The sequence below is a fragment of the Herpailurus yagouaroundi genome, unplaced genomic scaffold, assembly GCF_014898765.1.
Source record: "Herpailurus yagouaroundi ecotype Mexico unplaced genomic scaffold, PumYag 159, whole genome shotgun sequence".
Lineage (NCBI taxonomy): Eukaryota > Metazoa > Chordata > Mammalia > Carnivora > Felidae > Herpailurus > Herpailurus yagouaroundi.
This window is the reverse complement of record NW_024412400.1, coordinates 51,348,769-51,370,774: the sequence shown is the minus strand read 5'-3', so window position 1 is coordinate 51,370,774 and position 22,006 is coordinate 51,348,769. Positions and strand designations below refer to the sequence as shown.

The window sequence follows — 22,006 nt, the reverse complement described above, 5'->3', positions numbered from 1 at the left end:
CTGAGCCATCAGCCCAGAGCCTGGAGCCTGTTTCCGATTCTGTGTCTCCCTCTCTCTCTGCCCCTCCCCCGTTCATGCTCTGTCTCTCTCTGTCCCAAAAATAAATAAACGTTGAAAAAAAAATATTAAAAAAAAAAAAAAAGAGAGCAGAGCTTTCCTGTCTTTAATTAGCTTCTTTATTAGACCAAAAATTTATCTTCATTCTAATGACAATTTGTCCTTCACTTTGCCCTTTTTTCTCCAGAACCTGACAAACTTCAAGTATCTGAAATGTGTGATCAAAATAATAGTGTTTTTCACTGTATAAGCTACAGCCCCTATTCTTTATGGCTCATAAATCCTACCCCTTTTATTGTCTCATTCCCAATTTTTATAGGAATATTCTGGGTTTTGGTATGCTTAACCAGAGAAGCAGACTTAATTATTTATTCTTATAGTTCAGTGTCAATTATTTAACTTCGAAAGGAAAATCTAATCGACCTCCCCTCCTTCCACCCCAGCTAAAGGAAGTCTGTCCCTAGGCATGTCCTTAGGTAACTTTACTTTTGGAATGATCCTTTTCTATTCCCCAGTACTGATCAATGATCATTTAAGTGCCAACCCCGTGTTTTGTATATCTCAAAAGTCTACATTAAAGAAAAAATAAAACTTCATCTCTAAGTAGTTTCCTTTTACAACTACTGAGCAGAAAGAGCTCCACATGTAGCTCCTTTGGCTGAAAAAGAAATTCATTCTTCACTTTTAATCTAGGGTCTCTTGCCAAAATTACCTCTAGTGGCCTGGCCCTGAGACTGGCAGCCTCTAGGATGGCTCCCAGTTATCCCCGCCCTCTTGCTTATTCACATCCTTGTGCAATCTCTTTGCTTTGGATGTGAGCTGGACTTACTGACTCATTTATAATGAATAGAATTTAGCAGAAGCAATGGGATGTCACTTCTGAGATTATGTTACAAAGACTGTAGCTTCTATCTTAGACACCTCTCTTGCACTCTCATTCTTCCTCACTTGGTGCTCTGAGCCAACCCAGCTGTTGTTGTTCTACGTAGAAGTCCTTGTTGTAAGGAACTAAGGGAGTCCTCCGACCAACAGCCAGCAAGGTGCTAAGGCTCTCAGCCCAACAGCCATAATAAAATAACTCCTGCTAACAACCACAAAGTGAGTCTGAAAACAAATCTTCCTCTAGTTGAGCCTTTAGACAAAACTGTATGCCTGACTCCCTGACACCAACCTCACAAGAGGTCTTAAGCCAAAAATACCTAGCTAAGTCAAGTTCAGAGCCCTGGCCCACAGAAACTGTGAGATAGTAAATGCTTGTTGTTTGAGAACACTGAATTTGAGAATAGTGGATTGTTCAACAAGGGATAACCAATAGGCCCTTAAAGCCAATTTTTAAAGATTTCAGTCTATGCTTTTTATATAAGTTTCTGTTTAGGGGTGCCTGGGTGGCTCAGTCGGTTGAGCGTCCGACTTCAGCTCAGGTCATGATCTCACACTCCGTGAGTTCTAGCCCCACGTCGGGCTCTGTGCTGACAGCTCAGAGCCTGGAGCCTGCTTTGGATTCTTTGTCTCCCTCTCTCTCTGCCCCTCCCCTGCTCATGCTCTTTCTCTCTCTGTCTCAAAAATAAAACACAAACAAAAACAAAAACAAAACATATATAAGTTTCTGTTTAGGTCATTCTTTCCTCTGGATGTCAATGTAATTACTCATATAAGATTTTCTTATGGCACAAAAACAGACACATAGGCCAATGGAATAGAATAGAAACCCCAGAACTAGACCCACAAACGTATGGCCAACTCATCTTTGACAAAGCAGGAAAGAATATCCAATGGAAAAAAGACAGTCTCTTTAACAAATGGTGCTGGGAGAACTGGACAGCAACATGCAGAAGATTGAAACTAGACCACTTTCTCACACCATTCACAAAAATAAACTCAAAATGGATAAAGGACCTGAATGTGAGACAGGAAACCATCAAAACCCTAGAGGAGAAAGCAGGAAAAGACCTCTCTGACCTCAGCCGTAGCAATCTCTTACTCGACACATCCCCAAAGGCAAGGGAATTAAAAGCAAAAATGAACTACTGGGACCTTATGAAGATAAAAAGCTTCTGCACAGCCAAGGAAACAATCAACAAAACTAAAAGGCAACCAACAGAATGGGAAAAGATATTTGCAAATGACATATCAGACAAAGGGCTAGTATCCAAAATCTATAAAGGGCTCACCAAACTCCACACCCGAAAAACAAATAACCCAGTGAAGAAATGGGCAGAAAACATGAATAGACACTTTTCTAAAGAAGACATCCGGATGGCCAACAGGCACATGAAAAGATGCTCAACGTCGCTCCTCATCAGGGAAATACAAATCAAAACCACACTCAGATATCACCTCACACCAGTCAGAGTGGCCAAAATGAACAAATTAGGAGATTATAGATGCTAGAGGGGATGTGGAGAAACGGGAACCCTCTTGCACTGTTGGTGGGAATGCAAATTGGTGCAGCCACTCTGGAAAACAGTGTGGAGGTTCCTCAGAAAATTAAAAATAGACCTACCCTATGACCCAGCAATAGCACTGCTAGGAATTTATCCAAGGGATACCGGAGTACTGATGCATAGGGGCACTTGTACCCCAATGTTTATAGCAGCACTCTCAACAATTGCCAAATAATGGAAAGAGCCTAAATGTCCATCAACTGATGAATGGATAAAAAAAATTGTGCTTTATATACACAATGGAGTACTATGTGGCAATGAGAAAGAATGAAATATGGCCCTTTGTAGCATCATGGATGGAACTGGAGAGTGTGATGCTAAGTGAAATAAGCCATACAGAGAAAAACAGATACCATATGGTTTCACTCTTATGTGGATCCTGAGAAACTGAACAGAAACCCATGGGGGAGGGGAAGAAAAAAAAAAAGAGTTTAGAGTGGAAGAGAGCCAAAGCATAAGAGACTCTTAAAAACTGAGAACAAACTGAGGGTTGATGGGGGGTGGGAGGGAGGGGAGGGTGGATGATGGGTATTGAGGAGGGCACCTTTTGGGATGAGCACTGGGTGTTGTATGGAAACCAATTTGACAATAAACTTTATATATTGAAAAAAAAAAAGATTTTCTTTAAATTCTTCTTTGAGAGCAGGTAATGGCAGCTGTCAGTCTTGTTCCTAATTGCATATATAGGGCCTAGCACCTGGCCCCTGGATTCAACACTTCTATTTTTTTTACATGTCCTAGTGTATAGGTTACTCCTCAGTTTCCATATTGCCATGTCTTTGGATATTTAAGAGTTAGAAAACCTGCCAGTCTAACTGCCTTGATCTCTCTTTCCTTTAACCAGTTGACCCTCGTTTAGAACTTCAACACTGCTGTCTCATTTGAAGCAACTCTGTATCGCCTCTCTCCTTTGGGTTTCTCCAGCAGAACCAAGTCCATGTGTGCTGTCCTTTCCCACTCATGCCAGGACTGGTGGAAGCAGCAACCTTGATGAGGGAGGCTATGCTATTGTGTGTTGGCAGGAGATGCTCAATCAGCTGACTCCCTAAACATCTGGAGAAGCAGGTAGCATGTTTATTGGTATTTTGAAAGAAAGAAAGAAAGAAAGAAAGAAAGAAAGAAAGAAAGAAAGGGCAAAAGAAAGAAAGAGCGAAAGAAAGAAAGAAAGAAAGAAAGAAAGAAAGAAAGAAAAAGAATGAAGGAGGGAAGGAAGGAAATGAAGCCTGGCAATGTTGAGTGCTAAGCCTGAGGGTCACTTTGAAACTTAGAAGCAGAATCACTAGAACTCAGGTTTCCTGAAACAGGAAACATCATATCATGGAGATTCAAATAGAATCTTGGCTCTGCCATGCTGTGTGACCTCAACTGCTTTGCAGTTCTGAAATAAGAATTCATTAGAAAACAATTTCAAGTCAAAATAATTCTATTCCAGTTTAAACAAAAATATTGCTGAAATAATCATGCATACATAAGAAAGAAGACCAACTCATGTACATTATGCTATAGTTTAGGTTGACAGAAAGATAAAGCCCTAAAGAGAAATTACTTTCAGAATATATTGTCCAAATTATTTTTTGAACGTAAGCAGCAAGTGCTCTAAAAGTTTCTTTGGCAAAGACTGAATGTCAAAACCAGTAAGACATAAATATGCAAAGATTTCTAGTCTTAGAAGTTTTAAATGGTTTTTGCAACACAGTAGAACTGGGTGCTGAGGAAACCATAGAGATCTTGTAGTTCAGTGAATTTCATTTTACAGAAAAGGAAGCCAGGTGAACAGAAGTTAAGTGACTGCCTAGTTAAGGACACAGCCAGGATGTAATTCCAGGTTCCTGACTAACAGTCCTCCACTGCATGACACCAAGCTACCTTTGATGTTTGTTTGTTTGTTTACTTTTTGAAAGAGTGTGTGCTCTTTCACTAATCACAGCGGCACCATCGTCTGCTTCCTACCTGTTCCTGGGACTGGTTAAACTGCTGTATCAGTTGTGTTTGTGCCAGCATTACTCTATCTAGCTCATCTGACTTCAGCTTCATTTCCTTCCTCAAGTTCTCTGAAATGGAATCGTTACTGTCAGTTTCTTTCTTCAGGCGGGCTTCAAATTCTGCAACCAAATTTTTAAGGTTTTCAATTTCTTTCTCCTTTGATTCAGAATCTTCAGTATGTCGGATACAAGATTCATGGAGTTTTTCTTCAAGGGTGGCCACTTCCAGCTTTAGATCTCTAGTAGCACTTGCGATTAAATCAGATATCTGTAAGATAAATCTTGTATTAGTTTGTAGGCAATATCTCTAGGCAACCAAAGAGTCCTTATGGCTTTAGGTTTATTCTAAACAATCAGTGTGCTCTTCTTATCAAATGAAAACAAATCCTATGACACTATGTAGGGCTCCAAAATTTTCTTTTTAAAAGTTAAGACTAAAACCTATTTTTACCACCTTAAATGGAATTGCATTAATCACTTGGGCATCCTTGGAAATATATAAATCTTTGTGTCCGGATTGAGCTACCAAGGACAGCTCAAGTCTTGATCCACGTACCTGTCTGGATTCAGTGTGGGGTGGCTTTGGGACCTAGAAATGCCTGATGTTTGGGGATGCATATAGAGGAGCACCACAGTTATATTCTATTCATGCTATAATTATAGTAAGTTTTGTTTTGACATATATTTTTTCTTTCTTATATATGATGACTGGAGATGCCCTCAGGTACTATACCTCTAGATCAGCACTGCCCAGTAGAACTCTCTGTGATGACAGAAATAGTCTGTGATGTCCAATATGGTAGCCACTAGCCACCTGTACCTACCGACAGTAGTATGTCAGTAAATGTTTAGCAACTGATGCACACACACACAAAAAGCCAGATTTGGGGGCGCCTGGGTGGCGCAGTCGGTTAAGCGTCCGACTTCAGCCAGGTCACGATCTCACGGTCCGTGAGTTCGAGCCCCGCGTTGGGCTCTGGGCTGATGGCTCAGAGCCTGGAGCCTGTTTCCGATTCTGTGTCTCCCTCTCTCTCTGCCCCTCCCCCGTTCATGCTCTGTCTCTCTCTGTCCCAAAAATAAATAAAAACGTTGAGAAAAAAAAAATACTTTAAAAAAAAAAAAAAGCCAGATTTGTATCTAATCTCCATGTAGACTCCGTGTGGACTGGGTGTAAATACTCTCACCACGGCCAATTCCAAGGTATCAAGGTGACATAACCAATTGCTGAGTTGGGAAGAGAGGCCAAAAAAAGGCTCTGGCTTGCCAGTACTGGCTAGTGAGCATTTAGAATGTGGCTAATGTGGTTGAGGAACTGAACTTTAAATTTAAATTTTAATTACTTGAAATTTAAGTAGCCACATATGGCTAACATATTAGATTGTACAGTTCTAGAGAATACCAGAATACTTTGCAAATATACTATCTCTCAGGTGGTACGTCTAGATAAAGAGATGAGAGAATGAGAGATAAAGAGAGAAGATGAGGAGCTTTTCCTTAGAGTCATGAAAGTCTTTAGAAGGGAAAAGACTGCTTGTTTTCTTTCTCCTTAAAAAACAAAGAACAGAAAACAAACCAGGAAGAGCAAAGTTGCTTCTGATGAAACATATCCTTATTATTTGTGCTACAGATATTGTCACATTATAAATATTAGTACAACAAGAAACCAGTCCATGAAGAATCTGGAAAACATTCATAGACCAAAGTTCCAAGGATTCTGTGAACTATTATTTACGAGTAATGCATCCAAAATTTGTTTCAAATGTTAAATTTACATTAAGAATAAATTTTGCAAGAAATCTATTCACACTTAGTAACTTGAAAAATTAAATTAATATTCCATTATATTCAATTAATCCAGGAAGGAAGAGGATCATTGCTAGGTCTGAGCAGTCGTTTCCATCATCCAAAGGAGAGCTGACACTGAAAAAGAGCAGGTTATCTTTGGGACAGGAGACTCACAAAGCCACAAATATGTTTTGATTTTTTCAAAACAGGAGTTAGCATTTACAAATCAAGAGAATTCAATTAGAAAATCTGGATTTATGACTTCTTTTAAAAAACTATAACTCTTGGCAAGTTGGGGCCTGCCTTAATAGGCTTCTTCTGGAAGAAAACTAGTATAGGAGAGGTAGAAACTTGGGTGAGCTGAGATTCTAAGCTTTCAGCTATCAGCTTGGAATCTCTCAAGTGCACCATTGTCCCAACAGGATTTCACTTACAAAACACAAATTCAAAGATAAAGTTATTAAGAGTTTCAAGACAACATTTGGAGAGCATTAAACCCAAGAGGTATGAGGCATTTCTGAGTGTGGGCCCTGTGACACTGGACTTGCCATATACTCACGTAGCTGGCCCTGCCTATTGTTCACAGTGCTCTTGAAAAGGCTGTACCATATCTCCTGTTCACTGAAGTAGAGGCCATTAAGTCTCATTTGACGCCTAATTTACACAGACTGTTAATGAGTTTATTCAAAGTATGGTTTCCCCACTGGGTCTTGGTTAATATACACACACATATACATACACACGAACACATACGTATATACACAAACACATGTATATATATATGGTGCTGAGGTCTTATAATAACAGGACAACCTTAACAAAACCTTAAATTATGTTTAGGGGGCACCTGGCTGGCTCAGTCAGAAAAGATGTTACTCTTGATGTGAGATTATGAGTTCAAGCACCACACTAGGTGTAGAGGTTACTTAAAAATAAAATCTTCAAAAAAATTATGTTTAGCACACACTGTTTCAGAAATTATGGAGGTAGATTACATTTTTAAATATTTCCCTTCATTCAAAATGTCTAGAATTGAAAATATTTGCAATTAAAGGAGATAGGCTTTAGTTGTTGGGAAAATATTAATTACGTAAAACATCTCCTTATCATTTAATGTTGGATATTTGAAGTGTTGGAATATTTAGTCATGCTAATTATTAGTTATAAATTTATGCTGCCTAAAAAATAAGTTTATTGTATGCTGATATGATTTATTTCAGCTACTTATTCTGGAAAATAGCCAAACCATTCTACCCATGTAGCTAAAACCAAGGCACAGTGACTATGAGGAAAGCTACTTGAGTTATAAATATTGTACAGTGTTCTTACAAGGAAATAACCAACATCTATAGTTTGAAACCCATTAGATAATAATGAACATCATAATGACAGACCTTCATTTTTAGTTCCTCTTGTTCTTTCTTATATTTACAGATTATTTCTTGATGTTTTTCCTTTTCAATATCAAGTTCCAGTTTAGCTTCTGCTTTAAAAAGAAGAGCTTGCTCCTCAAACTCAACTAAATGCTGGGCTCTTTCCTTGGCAAGCTCAGCTTCAATCTAGAAAATAGTATTTACCACACATTTAAAACCATTTGACCTTAAGAAAAGGAAATTAAGCTTATTTTTCAGACTTTAATTAAACAATTTTTAATTCTAATATTAATTGTTTCATTAATTGAGTTTTTTAATTCTAATATTTAAAAAGAATCTGACTCAGAACTTAACCCAGAAAAAAAAAATGACCTTGGGTCAAATATTTCAAGATCTTCTAAGACCTTCTAAACTTTTAAAATGAGTAGAGAAGTTAAAACAATATATTCTGACAGTTTTCAGGAATACTAAAGCTTAGTGTTCTGTACCTTTGTATTATAAACCCAGTCCTTGCCAGAAACCCTATAAGAAAAAAATAAAAAGATTTTGAGCCCTTCAGACTGAGGTCTACTGAAAGCTCAGAGGAGATATAAAATAGAAATGTTGAGTTTTTAAATGATCTTTTCTTGATGAGACCCCAGAAAGTTCTGTAGTCACAGATTATCATTTTAATGTGACTGAGGCCAGAAGGATGATTAAGGTAAAACACAGTCAAGTCAGTGATGACTGTATCCATATTGGACCCAGATAGAACCATAGCACTGGAAGGGACCGTAGAAATCCCCTGGTTCCATTTCTCAAGCTTCCATGAATTGTGGAAAGAATCAGCAAGGGTTTTGGATTCAGATGGAACTGAGTTTAAATCCTGGCTCTAAACCCTTGGCTCTGCCACTTTCTAGCTGTATAATCTTAAATTGTGACTGTAACCTCTCCTGGTGGAGTTATAACCAGTTCCCTTGGGAATCATTATGAAGATTAAATGGGACAAAACATCTGTGTAAAGTTCTAGCATGAGCAGGGATTAAATAGTCAGTGAAGATTACTCCTGTGCTGTGACCCTTCAATCTCTATCACAGAATCTACACTAACCATTGTCTGCTCTGTGCCTCAACACCCCTAGAAACCATAACTCACTCCTTCCCAGCAAGCATTTCCATTTTCAGACAGCACTAAGCATTAGGCAGTTTTTCCTTTAGTTGAGCCAACATCTCTCTCCCTGTGGTTTTTAACCATTGGTTTTGGCTCTGCCTACTGGAGCAAGAGAGAGAACAAATCTATGAGTACTGGAGTCATTCTGGCCTAGTCGTTCATCTAGTGAGATTAGAGAATCCCAGTGACAGGCTGGCTCTAGATTTACATTGTGCCATGATTATAAATTCTTAGAAGGAGTAAATGCCAGGTAACTTGGGAGAAAAACTGTCAAATCTGACTTACTGTGACTCTGTGATTCAGACCACTATACAAGGAAGACAGAGGTCAACATGAATTTCTCAGGGAAATACTGAAACCCGGGTACCAGGAAACAGAAAATTTGCTAAGAAAGTTAACAGAAAGTCCTTTAAATTAAATAAAATGCAGATAGAAGACTAGCCCCAATGTGGGGTCAGTAGAGTTTATTGCACTGGTTAGAGGGCTGAGCATTTCCTTTAAGGAAAAACAATTATGTTTATACTCAATGCAAGGAGTTATTCTGGTTCTCTCAAAGTAAGTTTGTGGGTTGTTTGGGGAAAAGGATGCTAAGGATCATTTAGGAACATGATAGAATTGCTCATTTGTGTTGTGTTCACACTTCTAAAGACAAGGAAAGCCTCAGAGTCTCTCAAAAAAAGAACAGATGTTTTTCTGAATTCCAGGTACTTACATCCACCTGCCTCCTGCTAGCCAATAAATATCTCAATGAGATATACCAGAGGTGTCTCAAATAAACTGAAGCAGAAACCTTTTTTTTTAATATATGAAATTTATTCTCAAATTGGTTTCCATACAACACCCAGTGCTCATCCCAAAAGATGCCCTCTTCAATACCCATCACCTACCTCCCCCCCCAACCCCCCCATCAACCCTCAGTTTGTTCTCAGTTTTTAAGTCTCTTATGCTTTGTCTCTCTCCCACTCTTAACCTTTTAATTTTCCTTCCCCTCCCCCATGGGTTTCTGTTAAGTTTCTCAGGATCCACATAAGAGTGAAACCATATGGTATCTGTCTTTCTCTGTATGGCTTACTTCACTTAGCATCACACTCTCCAGTTCCATCCATGTTGCTACAAAGGGCCATCTGAAGCAGAAACCTTAATACAACTGTCTCCCCCTGCCCCCGTTTCTTCCCCAGTCCGAACACAGTAACCACAATCCATCTAGTTATTCAGGTCAGTAACTGGGGCATCATTTTTATCTTTCACACCTAACTCGACACCAAGTCTTATTCACCTCCAAAAGATGCCTTGAATTCATTTCATTTCTTTTCATTTCCACTCCCGACGCTCTAGTTCTGGCCACTATCACCTCTTCGCTGGCTTCCTTACTGCCACTCCTGCCTCTCTCCAATCTATGACACACACAGCAGGGTGTTCTTTACAAACTATAAACTGGATTATTTTATTCCCTTTTAGTGGTTTCTCAATGCATTACTATAAAATCAAAACTCCTATACATGATTTTCCACTGGGCCACCACCAGCCCATGCAACACTTTTTTGTGAATTGACAAAGCACCCCTTCCTCAGAGGAACACAGCCTCATGCTGAGCAGAGTACTTGGTGAGCAGAGCACTGGCTGGATTCCAGCTCTCTTCTCTCCCTTGGCCTGTACTACTGTGCTGGGCACAAGGCAAACACTGTTTATGGCAGCCCTGAACTTCTCCAACCTGACTTTCACTTTCCCCATTTGATCACAGCCCCGTGCTCCAACCATGTTGGAATAGATGAGTCAAGAGCACATGAAAGGAGGATATCAAGCGCAAAACATTTGAAAAACTCGCAAGGTGTAACTTTAAGAGTTAATAGCTCACAAGATGCCTTGATACTATTAAAAAAAAAAACAATTAAATAAACACGTTTTGAGAAGCTGAAGAAAAATGTGTGCCAAGGTACTAAAATAGCAAGTGTTCAAAAAATTCCTTGTGTGGCTAATTGGTAGAGTTGAATTGTTATTTTAGGACAAAAAGACATCTTTCAAAATAAGGACTGATTGCTCAAATTAAGAGAACAAAAAGATATCCAGACTAGGTGGGACAGGACAAACTACGAATTAGATGACAGAAAGACTTTAGAAGGACTTTTAAAAAAATTATTTAAATTAATTATGGGGAAGAGGTCATTTAGGAAACCAGTAGAGTCCCTTGATGAAGATGGAGCATTAAGTACTCAGGGAAGAAAAGAAGGCAGCTGGTGGATTGAATGAGTAGAATGTTCTGTTCTGAGGCAGGTAGCAGGGAGATCTTCTTGCTCCTGAACTATTCCTTGGAATGAATACTTATAGGTAAAGAGAAAGAGAGAGAGAGAGGGAGAGAGAAAGGAAGAAGGGAAAGAAAGAGTATGAAGATAGAAGAGAGCAGAGTGATTTTACTATCACTGATTTGATTTTTAGTTTGCACAACCAGAGAAAGAGAAGCACAGTGACGAGCTTCAGGAGGGATTTCTAAACGTTTAAGGAAGCTTCAAGGCCATCTGAAAGTGTTGACCCTGTAGCATAGAGAGATGATACTATTGGTTCCTTCATAATCTGAATAGTTTGAACAAAATGAGAAGCCCACAAACACAAGGATTTTCTTAAGCCAGTATATTGTCATTGAGAAGATGAATTCATGCCAAATTATCACGTTTATATTTTTTACATATTGATAGAAGCTGTTTAAAATATCCTAGATGAGAGAGGTTCCTGGGTGGCTCAGTCGGTTGAGTGTCAGACTTCAGCTCAGGTCATGATCTCACTGTGCCTGAGTTCAGGCCCCACGTCAGGCTCTGTGCTGACAGCTCAGAGCCTGGAGCCTGTTTCAGATTCTGTGTCTTCCTCTCACTCTGCCCTCTCCCCACTCATGCTCTATCTCTGTCTCTCTTTCTCTCTCTCTCTCTCAAAAATAATAAACATTAAAAAAATTAAAATATCCTAGATGAAAATAAATAAATAAATAAATAAATAAATAAATAAATAAAATCTCTTCAATGAAAGAACTTATGCTTATACAAAATAAATGAATTTGGTGATGGTGCTTATATAAAATACAAACTACTTTATATAATAACTAATAGTAATTTTCATATTCACGGGGAAATTCTGATTTCTAAATCAATAGCGCTGCTGGGGATTCACTCAAGGGATACAGGAGTGCTGATGCGTAGGGGCACTTGCACCCCAATGTATATAGCAGCACTTTCAAAAATAGACAAATTATGGGAACAGCCTAAATGTCCATCAACTTACGAATGGATAAAGATGTGGTTTATATATACAATGGAATACTACTTGGCAATGAGATCTGGCCATTTGTAGCAACATGGATGGAACTGGAGAGTATTATGCTAAGTGAAATAAGTCAGTCAGAGAAAGACAGATACCATATGTTTTCACTCATATGTGGATCCTGAGAAAATTAACAGAAGGCCAGAGGGGGAGGGGAAGGGGGAAAAAAAAGTTACAGAGAGGGAAGGAGGCAAACCATACGAGACTCTTAAATACTGAGAACAAACTGAGGGTTGATGGGGGTGGGGGAGAGGGGAAAGTGGGTGATGGGTATTGAGGAGGGCACCTGTTGGGATGAGCACTGGGTGTTGTATGGAAACCAATTTGACAATAAATTATATAAAAAGATAAAATAAAACAAAAGCATGAGTAATATATGAGCTCAAGAGTTACACAAAGAAAATAAATTGCTATCTGTGTACACATTACAGGTTTGAATTTTTCTGCTTTTTATTTATCCATATCCCCCATTAGCTCAAACTCTATCTCCTTGGTGAAGGCTTCCTGATGATTCCAGGGGCTTCCTGATGATTCCATTCTGAGTATGTTGTTTTTAAATTCCTTTTGTATTTGTGTTGATATGCATTATTAGTATAACACCTGTGTCTAATACTGATGTTCAAAATACCATCTTTTCACTATTTTCCAAGTGAGTTATTTGTGGTTGATTCTGAGATAATTTTCCGTCAATGGAGCCAAATAGCATATTGTAACATAATCACTCATTACTGACAATCCCTATAAAAGCAAGGGAATTTCAGATGCCAAAGGAGAAATTAGGTCATTTGTTTATATTTGATGTATCTACATAATTCTTAAAAATATATCTCCTATAAATAAATTTTACTATGTTCTAAAAGTTAAAACAAATGCTGGTTGAAAACTAATAACTCATTACTTATGAACTGACTACTGAATAAATATATTGTAAAAGTAGATGATTATTCAAATACCCAGACTTTGCAGTAAAAAAACAATGCTAAGGAACAGAATATATATTGAAGCCTGTCAGAAACTGTAAACCCAGGATGAAAGGAGGGAATATTCTCTTAGCACTAATACCAGGTAGGATGGCCACTTATATTAGCTCATTTAATTCTTACAACATATAATAATAATAACATAATAATTATTATTCCCACTATCTAGATTACAAAATAGATTCAGAGAGGTTAAGAACCATCACCAAAATCATAGAGCTACTGCAAAGGTGGAGAGGTATGCACACTTATTTATTTCTGGTAGACCCCATGGTTCAGCATGTTTTGTTTTTCCATATAGCCTGTCTCCCCACACATCTACATAGCGTAGTGATAAAGGGAATGGACTTGGTATTTATTTAGTTTTGAAATATTTGGTGATCTTTCCAGATAACTTTTTGTTAATAAATTCTAATTTAATTCCACTGTGGTCAGAAAAAATACTTTGTATGTTTTGAATCTTTTTAAAGTTACTGAGAGTTATTTATGCTCCAGAATATGATCTATTTTAATAAATGCCCTATGTGCACTGGAGAAGAATATGTATTCTGTTGTTAAGTGGAGAATTTTATAAAAATCAATTAGGTCATGTTTATTAAAAGTGTTGTTCAATATATCTCTTAAAAATAAATAATTATAAAAATTATTATACTACTTTACATACTATATATCTTTACTAATTTTCTAGATATTTTTATATCAATTATTATTGAGAGAGGGCTATCATTGACATCTCTTATCTAATTTTGGATTTGTCTATTTCTCCTTGCTGTTCTGTCAAATTTTTCTTAATTTTAAAATTAATTTAAAAATTATTAGGTGAATAAATATCTGGGATTATTATGTCCTCTTGGTGAACTGATGATCTCTTTAATAATATGAAATCAACTTCATAATCCCTGCTAATATTCAAAATATTCTAATATCTTTGCTTTGAAATTTACTTCATAAATATAATACATATATTTACATATATGTAATATACATAAATAAATATAAGCAGATACATAAATATAAACATAGTTCTAGCTTTCTTTTGATTTGTGTTAGCATATATTTTATTTGTGTTATGCATCCTTTATTTTAACTTACTTGTTAAGATATTTCTTTGTATTAAAGTGTATTTTGTTGGAGGGAAAATACAGTAGAGTCTTGCATTTTTATCAAACATGACAATCCTATCATTTAATGGGGATAGTTAGGCCAGGGCTCTGCAAACTATGGCCCACTGACTAAATTCAGCCATGCCCATTCATTTGTATATTGTCTATGGCTGTTTTTAAGCAACAATGGGCAGAGTTGAGCGGTCGCAACAGACAGCCTATGCCCCACAAAGCAAAGATATTTATTAACCAGTCCTTTATAGAAAAAGTTTGCTCCCAGTTTAGATGACTTACATTTAACTTGATTATTGATATGATTAGCTTTAAATCTATTTTGTTATATGCTATTTGGCCCATCTCATCTCTTTTCCTTTTCCTTTTTTCTTTTTTTTGTCTTCTTCTGACTTAAGGTTTTTTTTTTTTTTTAATTCAATTTTATTTCCTTTGCTGGTTTGTTAGCTATAATTCTTTTTTCTATTTCTGTGGTTGCTTTAGAATTTATAGAATACATCTTTAACTTAATGCAGTCTATCTTCTAGTGATTTATCATGTCATGTATTGAATTAAGAATCTCACAACAGTATACTTCCATTTTTCCCTTCTTAGACATTGTGTTATTTTTGTAATATATGTTGCTTCTATGTGTTATAACTCTCACATAAGGTTGTTAATATTTTTGTTTCAAAGTTAATTATATTTTAAAGAAATTCATATAATTAAAAGACTCATATATTTATCCACATTAGAAGGTCCAATCTGCCATCAATACCGTTTCTGATATACTACATTCCTTTGTGTGGATCCATGTTTCCATGTGGTATAATTTTTCTTTTGACCAAAGGCCTTCTTTTAACATTTCTCATAGTGTGGGTGTGCTGGTGATATATTTGCTCAGCTTTTTCATTTCTGAATGTCTATTTCATCCTCATATTTGAAAGATATTTTCACTTTGTTCGGAATTCTAGATTGGCAGCATGCACCCCCAGGCCCCTCATTCTTCCAGTACTTTCAATCCCACCTTCCTCTTGCTTATATTGTCTTTGATGAAAAAACTGTTGTCATCCTCACCTTTGTTCCTCTCTATATAATATGTCTATTATTCTCTGGTTGTTTTTAAGATTTTCTTTTTATCACTATTTTGAGCAATTAGATTGTAATGTTCCTTGGTGTGCTGGAGGTTTGTTGAGCTTCTTGCATGTGTGGGTTTATAGTTTTCATTAACTCTTAAATTTTTCAGCCATTATTTCTTTAAATATTTTTTCTGTCCTTTCTTCTCTTTCTTGTCCTTTGGGGATTCCAAATATGCATATATTAGTCCATTTAAATTTGTCTCATAGCTCCCTGATGTTCTTGTTTGTTTGTTTTGAGTTTTCGATTTTTGTTTCAATTGCTGTGTGTTCAATTTCACTAAACTTTTCTTTTGAAAGGTCTAATCTGATATTAATCCCATCTAGTGTACTTTTCATCTTAGATATTGTTCTTTTCATCTCTAGAAGTTCATTTTAGATCTTTTTTATATCTCCCATATCTCTACTTAACATGATCAATTTTTCCCCCAGATTTTGGACAAATGGAATCCTGTTATCATAACTGTTTTAATGTCTTTGTGTGCTAATTCTAATACCTGTGCCTTTCTAAGTCAGTTTTTATTAATTGATTTTTCTCTCATTATGAGTTACTCTCATTATGAGTTTTCCTGTTTTGTTTGTTTGTTTTGTTTTGTTTTGAATGGCAACTTTTGATTGAATGCCAGGCATTGTAAATTTTACCTCATTAGATGCTGAATATTTCTGTATTCCTATGAATATTGTTGAACTCTGTTGTGGGATGCAGTTAAGTTTATTGGAATCACCGTGAGTTTTTTAGTTCTTCCTTTGAAAATTGTTAGGCAGGATCAGCTCAGCATTTAGTCTAGGGCTAATTTTTCCTTACTGCTGATGCAAAACTCTTCTGAGAACTTTACCCAGTGCCCTATAAATTATAAGTTTCCCAGTCTGGCCATGTGTGAGCATTTGGTACTCCCCTTTAGTCTTTTCATGGGTCTTTATCTGCCTTTGAGTAGTTTCCCCACACATATGCATTAACCATGGATATACTTTATGGGAACTCTTCGTAGATCTCCAGCATTATTTCTGTGTGCAGCTTTCCCCTGAGAACACTACCCTGTGAATTCTAGCCACCTTGATCTCTCAGGTCTCCTCAACTCGAAGAATCTGCCAAACTACCTAGATTCACACTTGCTGTATTGTGGCCTTAAGTTTCTTTCAAGGAACGAAGTCTGGGCAATCACATAATTCACCTCATTTGTCTCTCATCTATAAGAATCATTGTTTGATATCTAGTGTCTTCAAACCATTGTTTTCTATCTTTTTCCCAATGGTTTACTTGTTTAGGAGGGAGGGTAAATCTGGTTCCTGCTGGTTCACATAGGTCAAATGCAGAAGTTTTTGCATTTTGTATTTAGCTCTCATCCCCTACCCTGCCCAGGTTTGTATCGGTTCTCATTTCCTGGCTATGTAACCTTGGCAACTTACATAAATTCTCTGAGCCTTATTTTTTTCCATGTGCAAATGGGAATAATAATTTTATAATAATTAAAATTACATTTATGGAAAGCATTGAGCACCAGGCCTAGCACATAGTAAACACTCTAATTAATGGAGACTATTTTTATTATCCTGATTAAAGGTTTAAGTCATATGATATTTGCAGGCTATTCCAGATCTACAATTTTATGATTTCATTAATTCAATTTTGAAAATTACACGCTATAATTTTAAAAATTAAAGTGTGCTCTCACTATTGTTTTTAGTCATATATTTATAACGCATAAATGAAAACTGATATTCTTATGACAAGTCCATCCCTGTACATTTTGTTATTTTATAAGCGATCCTTTTAAATTTCATTAATAGTACACAAAAACACATTAGGAATTATTCAGCCATTTGGCTCTTCTATTTGAAGAACCTGATATTTTTTTGGTTTGCCTCCTTTGATGCTGGAATTGCCTACTTCTTGAGGTAAACTACCCCCCTCCCTTGGGTTTTCACTATTAATCCAGTTGCTCAGCCAGGAGGTAAGGTTCTGTTTGTTTGTTTGTTTGTTTGTTTGTTTTAACTATTGGGTTATATCAAGTTCTTCTTCAAAATAGATGAGCCAAATGGCTGAATAATTCCTAATGTGTTTTAGTGTACTACGAATGAAATTTAAAAGGATAGCTTATAAAATAACAAAATGTACAGGGATGAACTTGTCATAAAATATTGGGGTTTTTTTTTTTAATTTTTTTTTCCAACGTTTATTTATTTTTGGGACAGAGAGAGACAGAGCATGAACGGAGGAGGGTCAGAGAGAGAGGGAGACACAAAATCGGAAACAGGCTCCAGGCTCTGAGCCATCAGCCCAGAGCCTGACGCGGGGCTCGAACTCACGGACCGCGAGATCATGACCTGGTTGAAGTCGGACGCTTAACCGACTGCGCCACCCAGGCGCCCCAAATATTGGGTTTTAAATGCTTTATGTACTATTTAAAATGAGGTCAATGGTAATACAATTCTAAAATGTTCCTAAATGTGATGATATCTTAGTAATAATCTAAGAAAATATTTGGTTGGAATTTGTTTATTGCACTACAAAGTAATAGTCAATACATGACTATCACTTAATGTCAGCACTCTGGCTATAGGAAATTTCTTAATTACAAAAGTTTTAACTGAAACGTAACAACACTGTTAACTTGGAACCAATTTTAAATGTTCACCATACACAATAATTTATTTTCTTCACATCAAAGAATACTTGAAATAAACAAAAATCTATGGCAATTGGTAAATATACAGTTATTTTAAAATGTGCCATCTTTGTTGCATAGCAACTATTGATTCTATTATGTGCTTTTTACATACTCTAAAATAATTAAGCAGAGGCACAAATTGCTATCTACTCTTTTTGAATGCCAAAAGCACTTGAGTTATGAAGTTTATTCTAATATGTGTATTATATATTTGTAAAGGGAACATTTCATTCCTACACAAAGGCACAGTGACCCAAGAAAGAGATGACAGTGTCATAGTAGTGATTCTCCTTTCTCATGAGAGGACTTTTAGGGAACTTTTTATTCATAGTCTCAATAACTAACACAGCCAAGACCTAATTATCATTCCTTGGCTTTACTGGTCTGGATCTGGATTTACTGCCAAGCTAAATTATAAGATTTATTAATAAGAAGTCATGTCCTCTCAACAAAATGAAATGCCCATTTATATCATAGAAAATTATACATGCCAAAATATGTCTATGATACAATTAATTTATGAGAATGATATCATGGTCTCAGTAGGAACTTAGAAAATCTTACATAGGTTTATTTGCATCATCAAATTAACAGCATGAAGCAAGATCATAATACTTTTTTATATGATCAGATGCTAACACTAATTTGGTCTACTTGTGTTAGCACCTCATGGACAGGGTACAGTAAGAAGCAGTATAAGAAGAGATCATAAATGCAGAGACTTCTACAGTATATTGTATTTGAAAGTCCTTCAGGGGTGTGACCAAGGAGATAAAAAGAACTTCTATACAAGCAAAGGCTGGAAGGTTCACTCTATCGGTCTAAGAGGAGCTCAGGCATTTGAGGGAAGGGAAGAATCTGTGAATCTCTATTCACACTAATTCCGTCAGTGAAAGTTCTGCATCAAAAGATGAGATGTTTACAATATCTCTTCATACATACTGCCAAATTGCTCCCAAAGGGTTGCTGTAACTTTCAGCCCGTTGAACAGTGAGTATGAAAGATTACCTTACTAGACTTTGCCACAATGCCAAAACCACTCTGTCAACTGGATGGGTAAAAAAAAATCTCTCATTGTTTTAATTTGCCTTTTTTGGATTGCTGGTTAGGTTAATCATCTTTTTTGTATTTTTAAACATGGGTTGGTAAGGATAGAGGAAGTGACTAAGAAGAGCCAATTGAGTACCCCAAGACTAATAAAAATTCAAAAAATGTGGGCTTTAGGAGATGGAAAAGAAAAAGCCCATACTTCAAAATAAGAATGAGCCACTTAGAGCAACCATTAGTCCATTCTTAAGTTTTAATTGTTGCCTCTATGGAGCTGTTGTTCTAGTGATCATTTCTCTTACAGCCTGAGTGTGCTATCCCTGAGGGACAAGGGAAGTGAGATTCATATGTAGAGGGCCAGTAATGCCTGTGTATGGCCAACTGAGTAAATACTGGAAATGAAAGTGAAAAATTTAGATCTCATCTGAGCCAGCAATGATATCTAAAGGGTCTAAGTTTGGTGGATGGTAGAGTGAAGAGTCCAGGTGGAGATGTTAGTTTGAATGTAGTCACTGCTTATTGCTTGAAGTTACAAGTTATAGGGTCTGGTCACCAAGGAGAAGAATCTGATATAACCAAACAGGTTGTCGGGGCTTAAGTCAAGCAATCTGAATTTCAGTAGCTAGCTCTAGTACTAGATGCAAATTTATAATGGTATCAAAAAACCAAGGATGAAGGCTAGTGCTAGGGATAGGTATCAGTTGGGCAAGAGAAAGAGTTGGAAAGCCTTCAGGACATTGTTCAGGATAAGGTCCAGGGATCAATCAAGGAGTATCAGAAGTTTATGACAGGGAGATCATGGTTATAGTCTCAATGACTAGAGTTGTACATGGCCTGAGAAGATAGGGACCAACAATTTTTAGAATATTATTTGAATTCCTTAAAATTATTAAAGTAATACATACTTATTACTGAAACTTTGAAAAATTTAGAGAAGTCCAAAGCCAAAAATCAATGCATTTTTCAATCCTCTAAGAGAAAATATTTTCCTTATAAAGAGTGAGCTAAATACTTTCCTTTTACTTTGCCAAAAGTTCATAACTGAGTAATCTTGTCATTTTCCATTCTCTTACATTATCTTCTTAAAAGCAGAGAAATTACAAGAATGAATTAATATTCCCCTGCTTTTAAGGATGTGGTCAAAGGCAGATTCTGTCACTTTACAGGAAAAAGGTAAAATATTTGAAAATAAAAATTAAACTTTTACATGAGAACTAGGGGCCATCTTAATTTTACAAGTTTTAAAATTCTGTTCTTACCTTTTTATTTCCTATTATGTTGTCTAGTATTATGGAAAAGACACACATTATAAGTATGTTTGGCCTAGGAAATTCCAGAAGGAATCAAAATGTGCATAGAAGCAAAGATATCCGGAATAGTCTCCGGGCAAACAGAATTTTGAAAAAGCAAATAAGACACATGCTGATGAAAGTTACATTATTGTTACCTTCTCTCTCCAGTTGTCATCATTCAGCAGCTTCTGTCTAAGGGTTTCCTGCAGCTGCTCGATGCTTTTCTGATGTGAAATCAGCATTAATTCCCTGAAAACCATAAACCCAACAAATGAATCAAGACTCACCCTGACACTCTTCCTAAATTGCAGTTCCTGGCTCAGAAATACTATTTCACAACTTAGTCTGTTTATTCTCTTTAACAATTATAAATACTACCATTAGATAATATTTTAACCATTCACAGAAATTTACAAACACTGCATACAAGGTAAGTATTTCATCAGTATTTTTCTCCTAATTTTTGCTTAATAAGTTATGTTATTATTTTTGCATGAAATAGTAACAACATATGTGGAGTCATAAATATAATAAAACATCACACATCATGGTTCCAAAGTTTACCACTAAATTCTAACACTAAACGATATTTTGTTTCCTTAAGAAAAGAAAATATGTTGGGATATGCCATAAAATCAACACATATTGGTAGTTCTTGCTAGATTTATTTTTCTTTTACCTGTCTCAAGTACTGATAGGAACAAACCAAATTAAGGAGAGGGTAGTGTTTGAGAAATGGTATAGTACAAAACATATTAGAAAATTGGAAACAAAAAACATTTTAATATTTTAATCCATATAAATGGACCTTTTTTAAAAAAAATTATTAGAGAGAGAGTGAGCAAGCAGAGAAGGTGGCAGAGAGAGAGGGAGACAGAGAATCCCAAGCAGGCTCCATGCTGTCAGCACAAAGCCCAACGTGGGGACTGAACCCATGAACCATGAGATCATAACCCAAGTGGAAACCAAGAGTCGTACACTTAACCAACTGAGCCACCTAGGCGCCCCCATATGAATGGATCTTAAAGCTTAGTTCATAATCCTCTGGGTGGAGGTAAGAGCAAAAGATTCATAAGAGCTTTTTTTTTTTTTAATGTTTATTCTTGAGAAAGAGACAGAGTATGAACAGAGGAGAGGCAGAGAGAGAGGGAGACACAGAACTGGAAGCAGGCTCCAGGCTCTGAGCTGTCAGCACAAAGCCTGATGTGGGGCTCAAACCCAGGAACCATGAGACCATGACCTGAGCCGAAGTCGGACGCTTAACTGACTGAGCCACCCAGGTGCCCCATAAGAGCATTTCACAGGGAGGGGCACTGAAATTAAGTCTTTGGATATCACTAGTGGCAAAACTGCACCTGTTGATTAGGGTTCCTTCCCTTTTCTAGAATCATGACCTTCCTTAGTTTCCATACAGATGATTCTTCTCCATTGCTTATTCCTCTTTCTAATCTCTTTGTTTTCCATCATCACCCTGTTCCTTTTAGTTCTGACTCCTTTCTCAAAACTGTGACTTTCATTTATTACTACCTGTTGGACATCGCCACACTAATGATCCATTAACAACCATATACATCAAAAAACAAATTCACCATCACCTGCTGCAATCTTGCTTTTCTTTTTGACTTCTGAAAATCTTCAGGAGTCCAAATCTTTGTTTGAAATCTCTGAGTTCTCTCTGACTCTTGCTTCTCC

At 36.7% G+C, this 22,006-nt stretch overlaps 1 protein-coding gene across 5 annotated transcripts in view; it reads right to left on the bottom strand.

Annotated features, from left to right (window-relative positions):
• Positions 1–22,006, bottom strand: part of LEKR1 (leucine, glutamate and lysine rich 1) — a 202,486-nt gene that overhangs the window by 24,970 nt on the left and 155,510 nt on the right. For all 5 annotated transcript variants that reach the window (XM_040480578.1, XM_040480580.1, XM_040480581.1 and 2 more), the window contains 3 exons: positions 20,470–20,563; positions 7,663–7,827; positions 4,452–4,751 (listed from right to left, as the gene is read on the bottom strand). In XM_040480578.1, the coding sequence (XP_040336512.1) occupies positions 4,452–4,751; positions 7,663–7,827; positions 20,470–20,563 (559 nt within the window). The remainder of the gene's footprint in view (positions 1–4,451; positions 4,752–7,662; positions 7,828–20,469; positions 20,564–22,006) is intronic.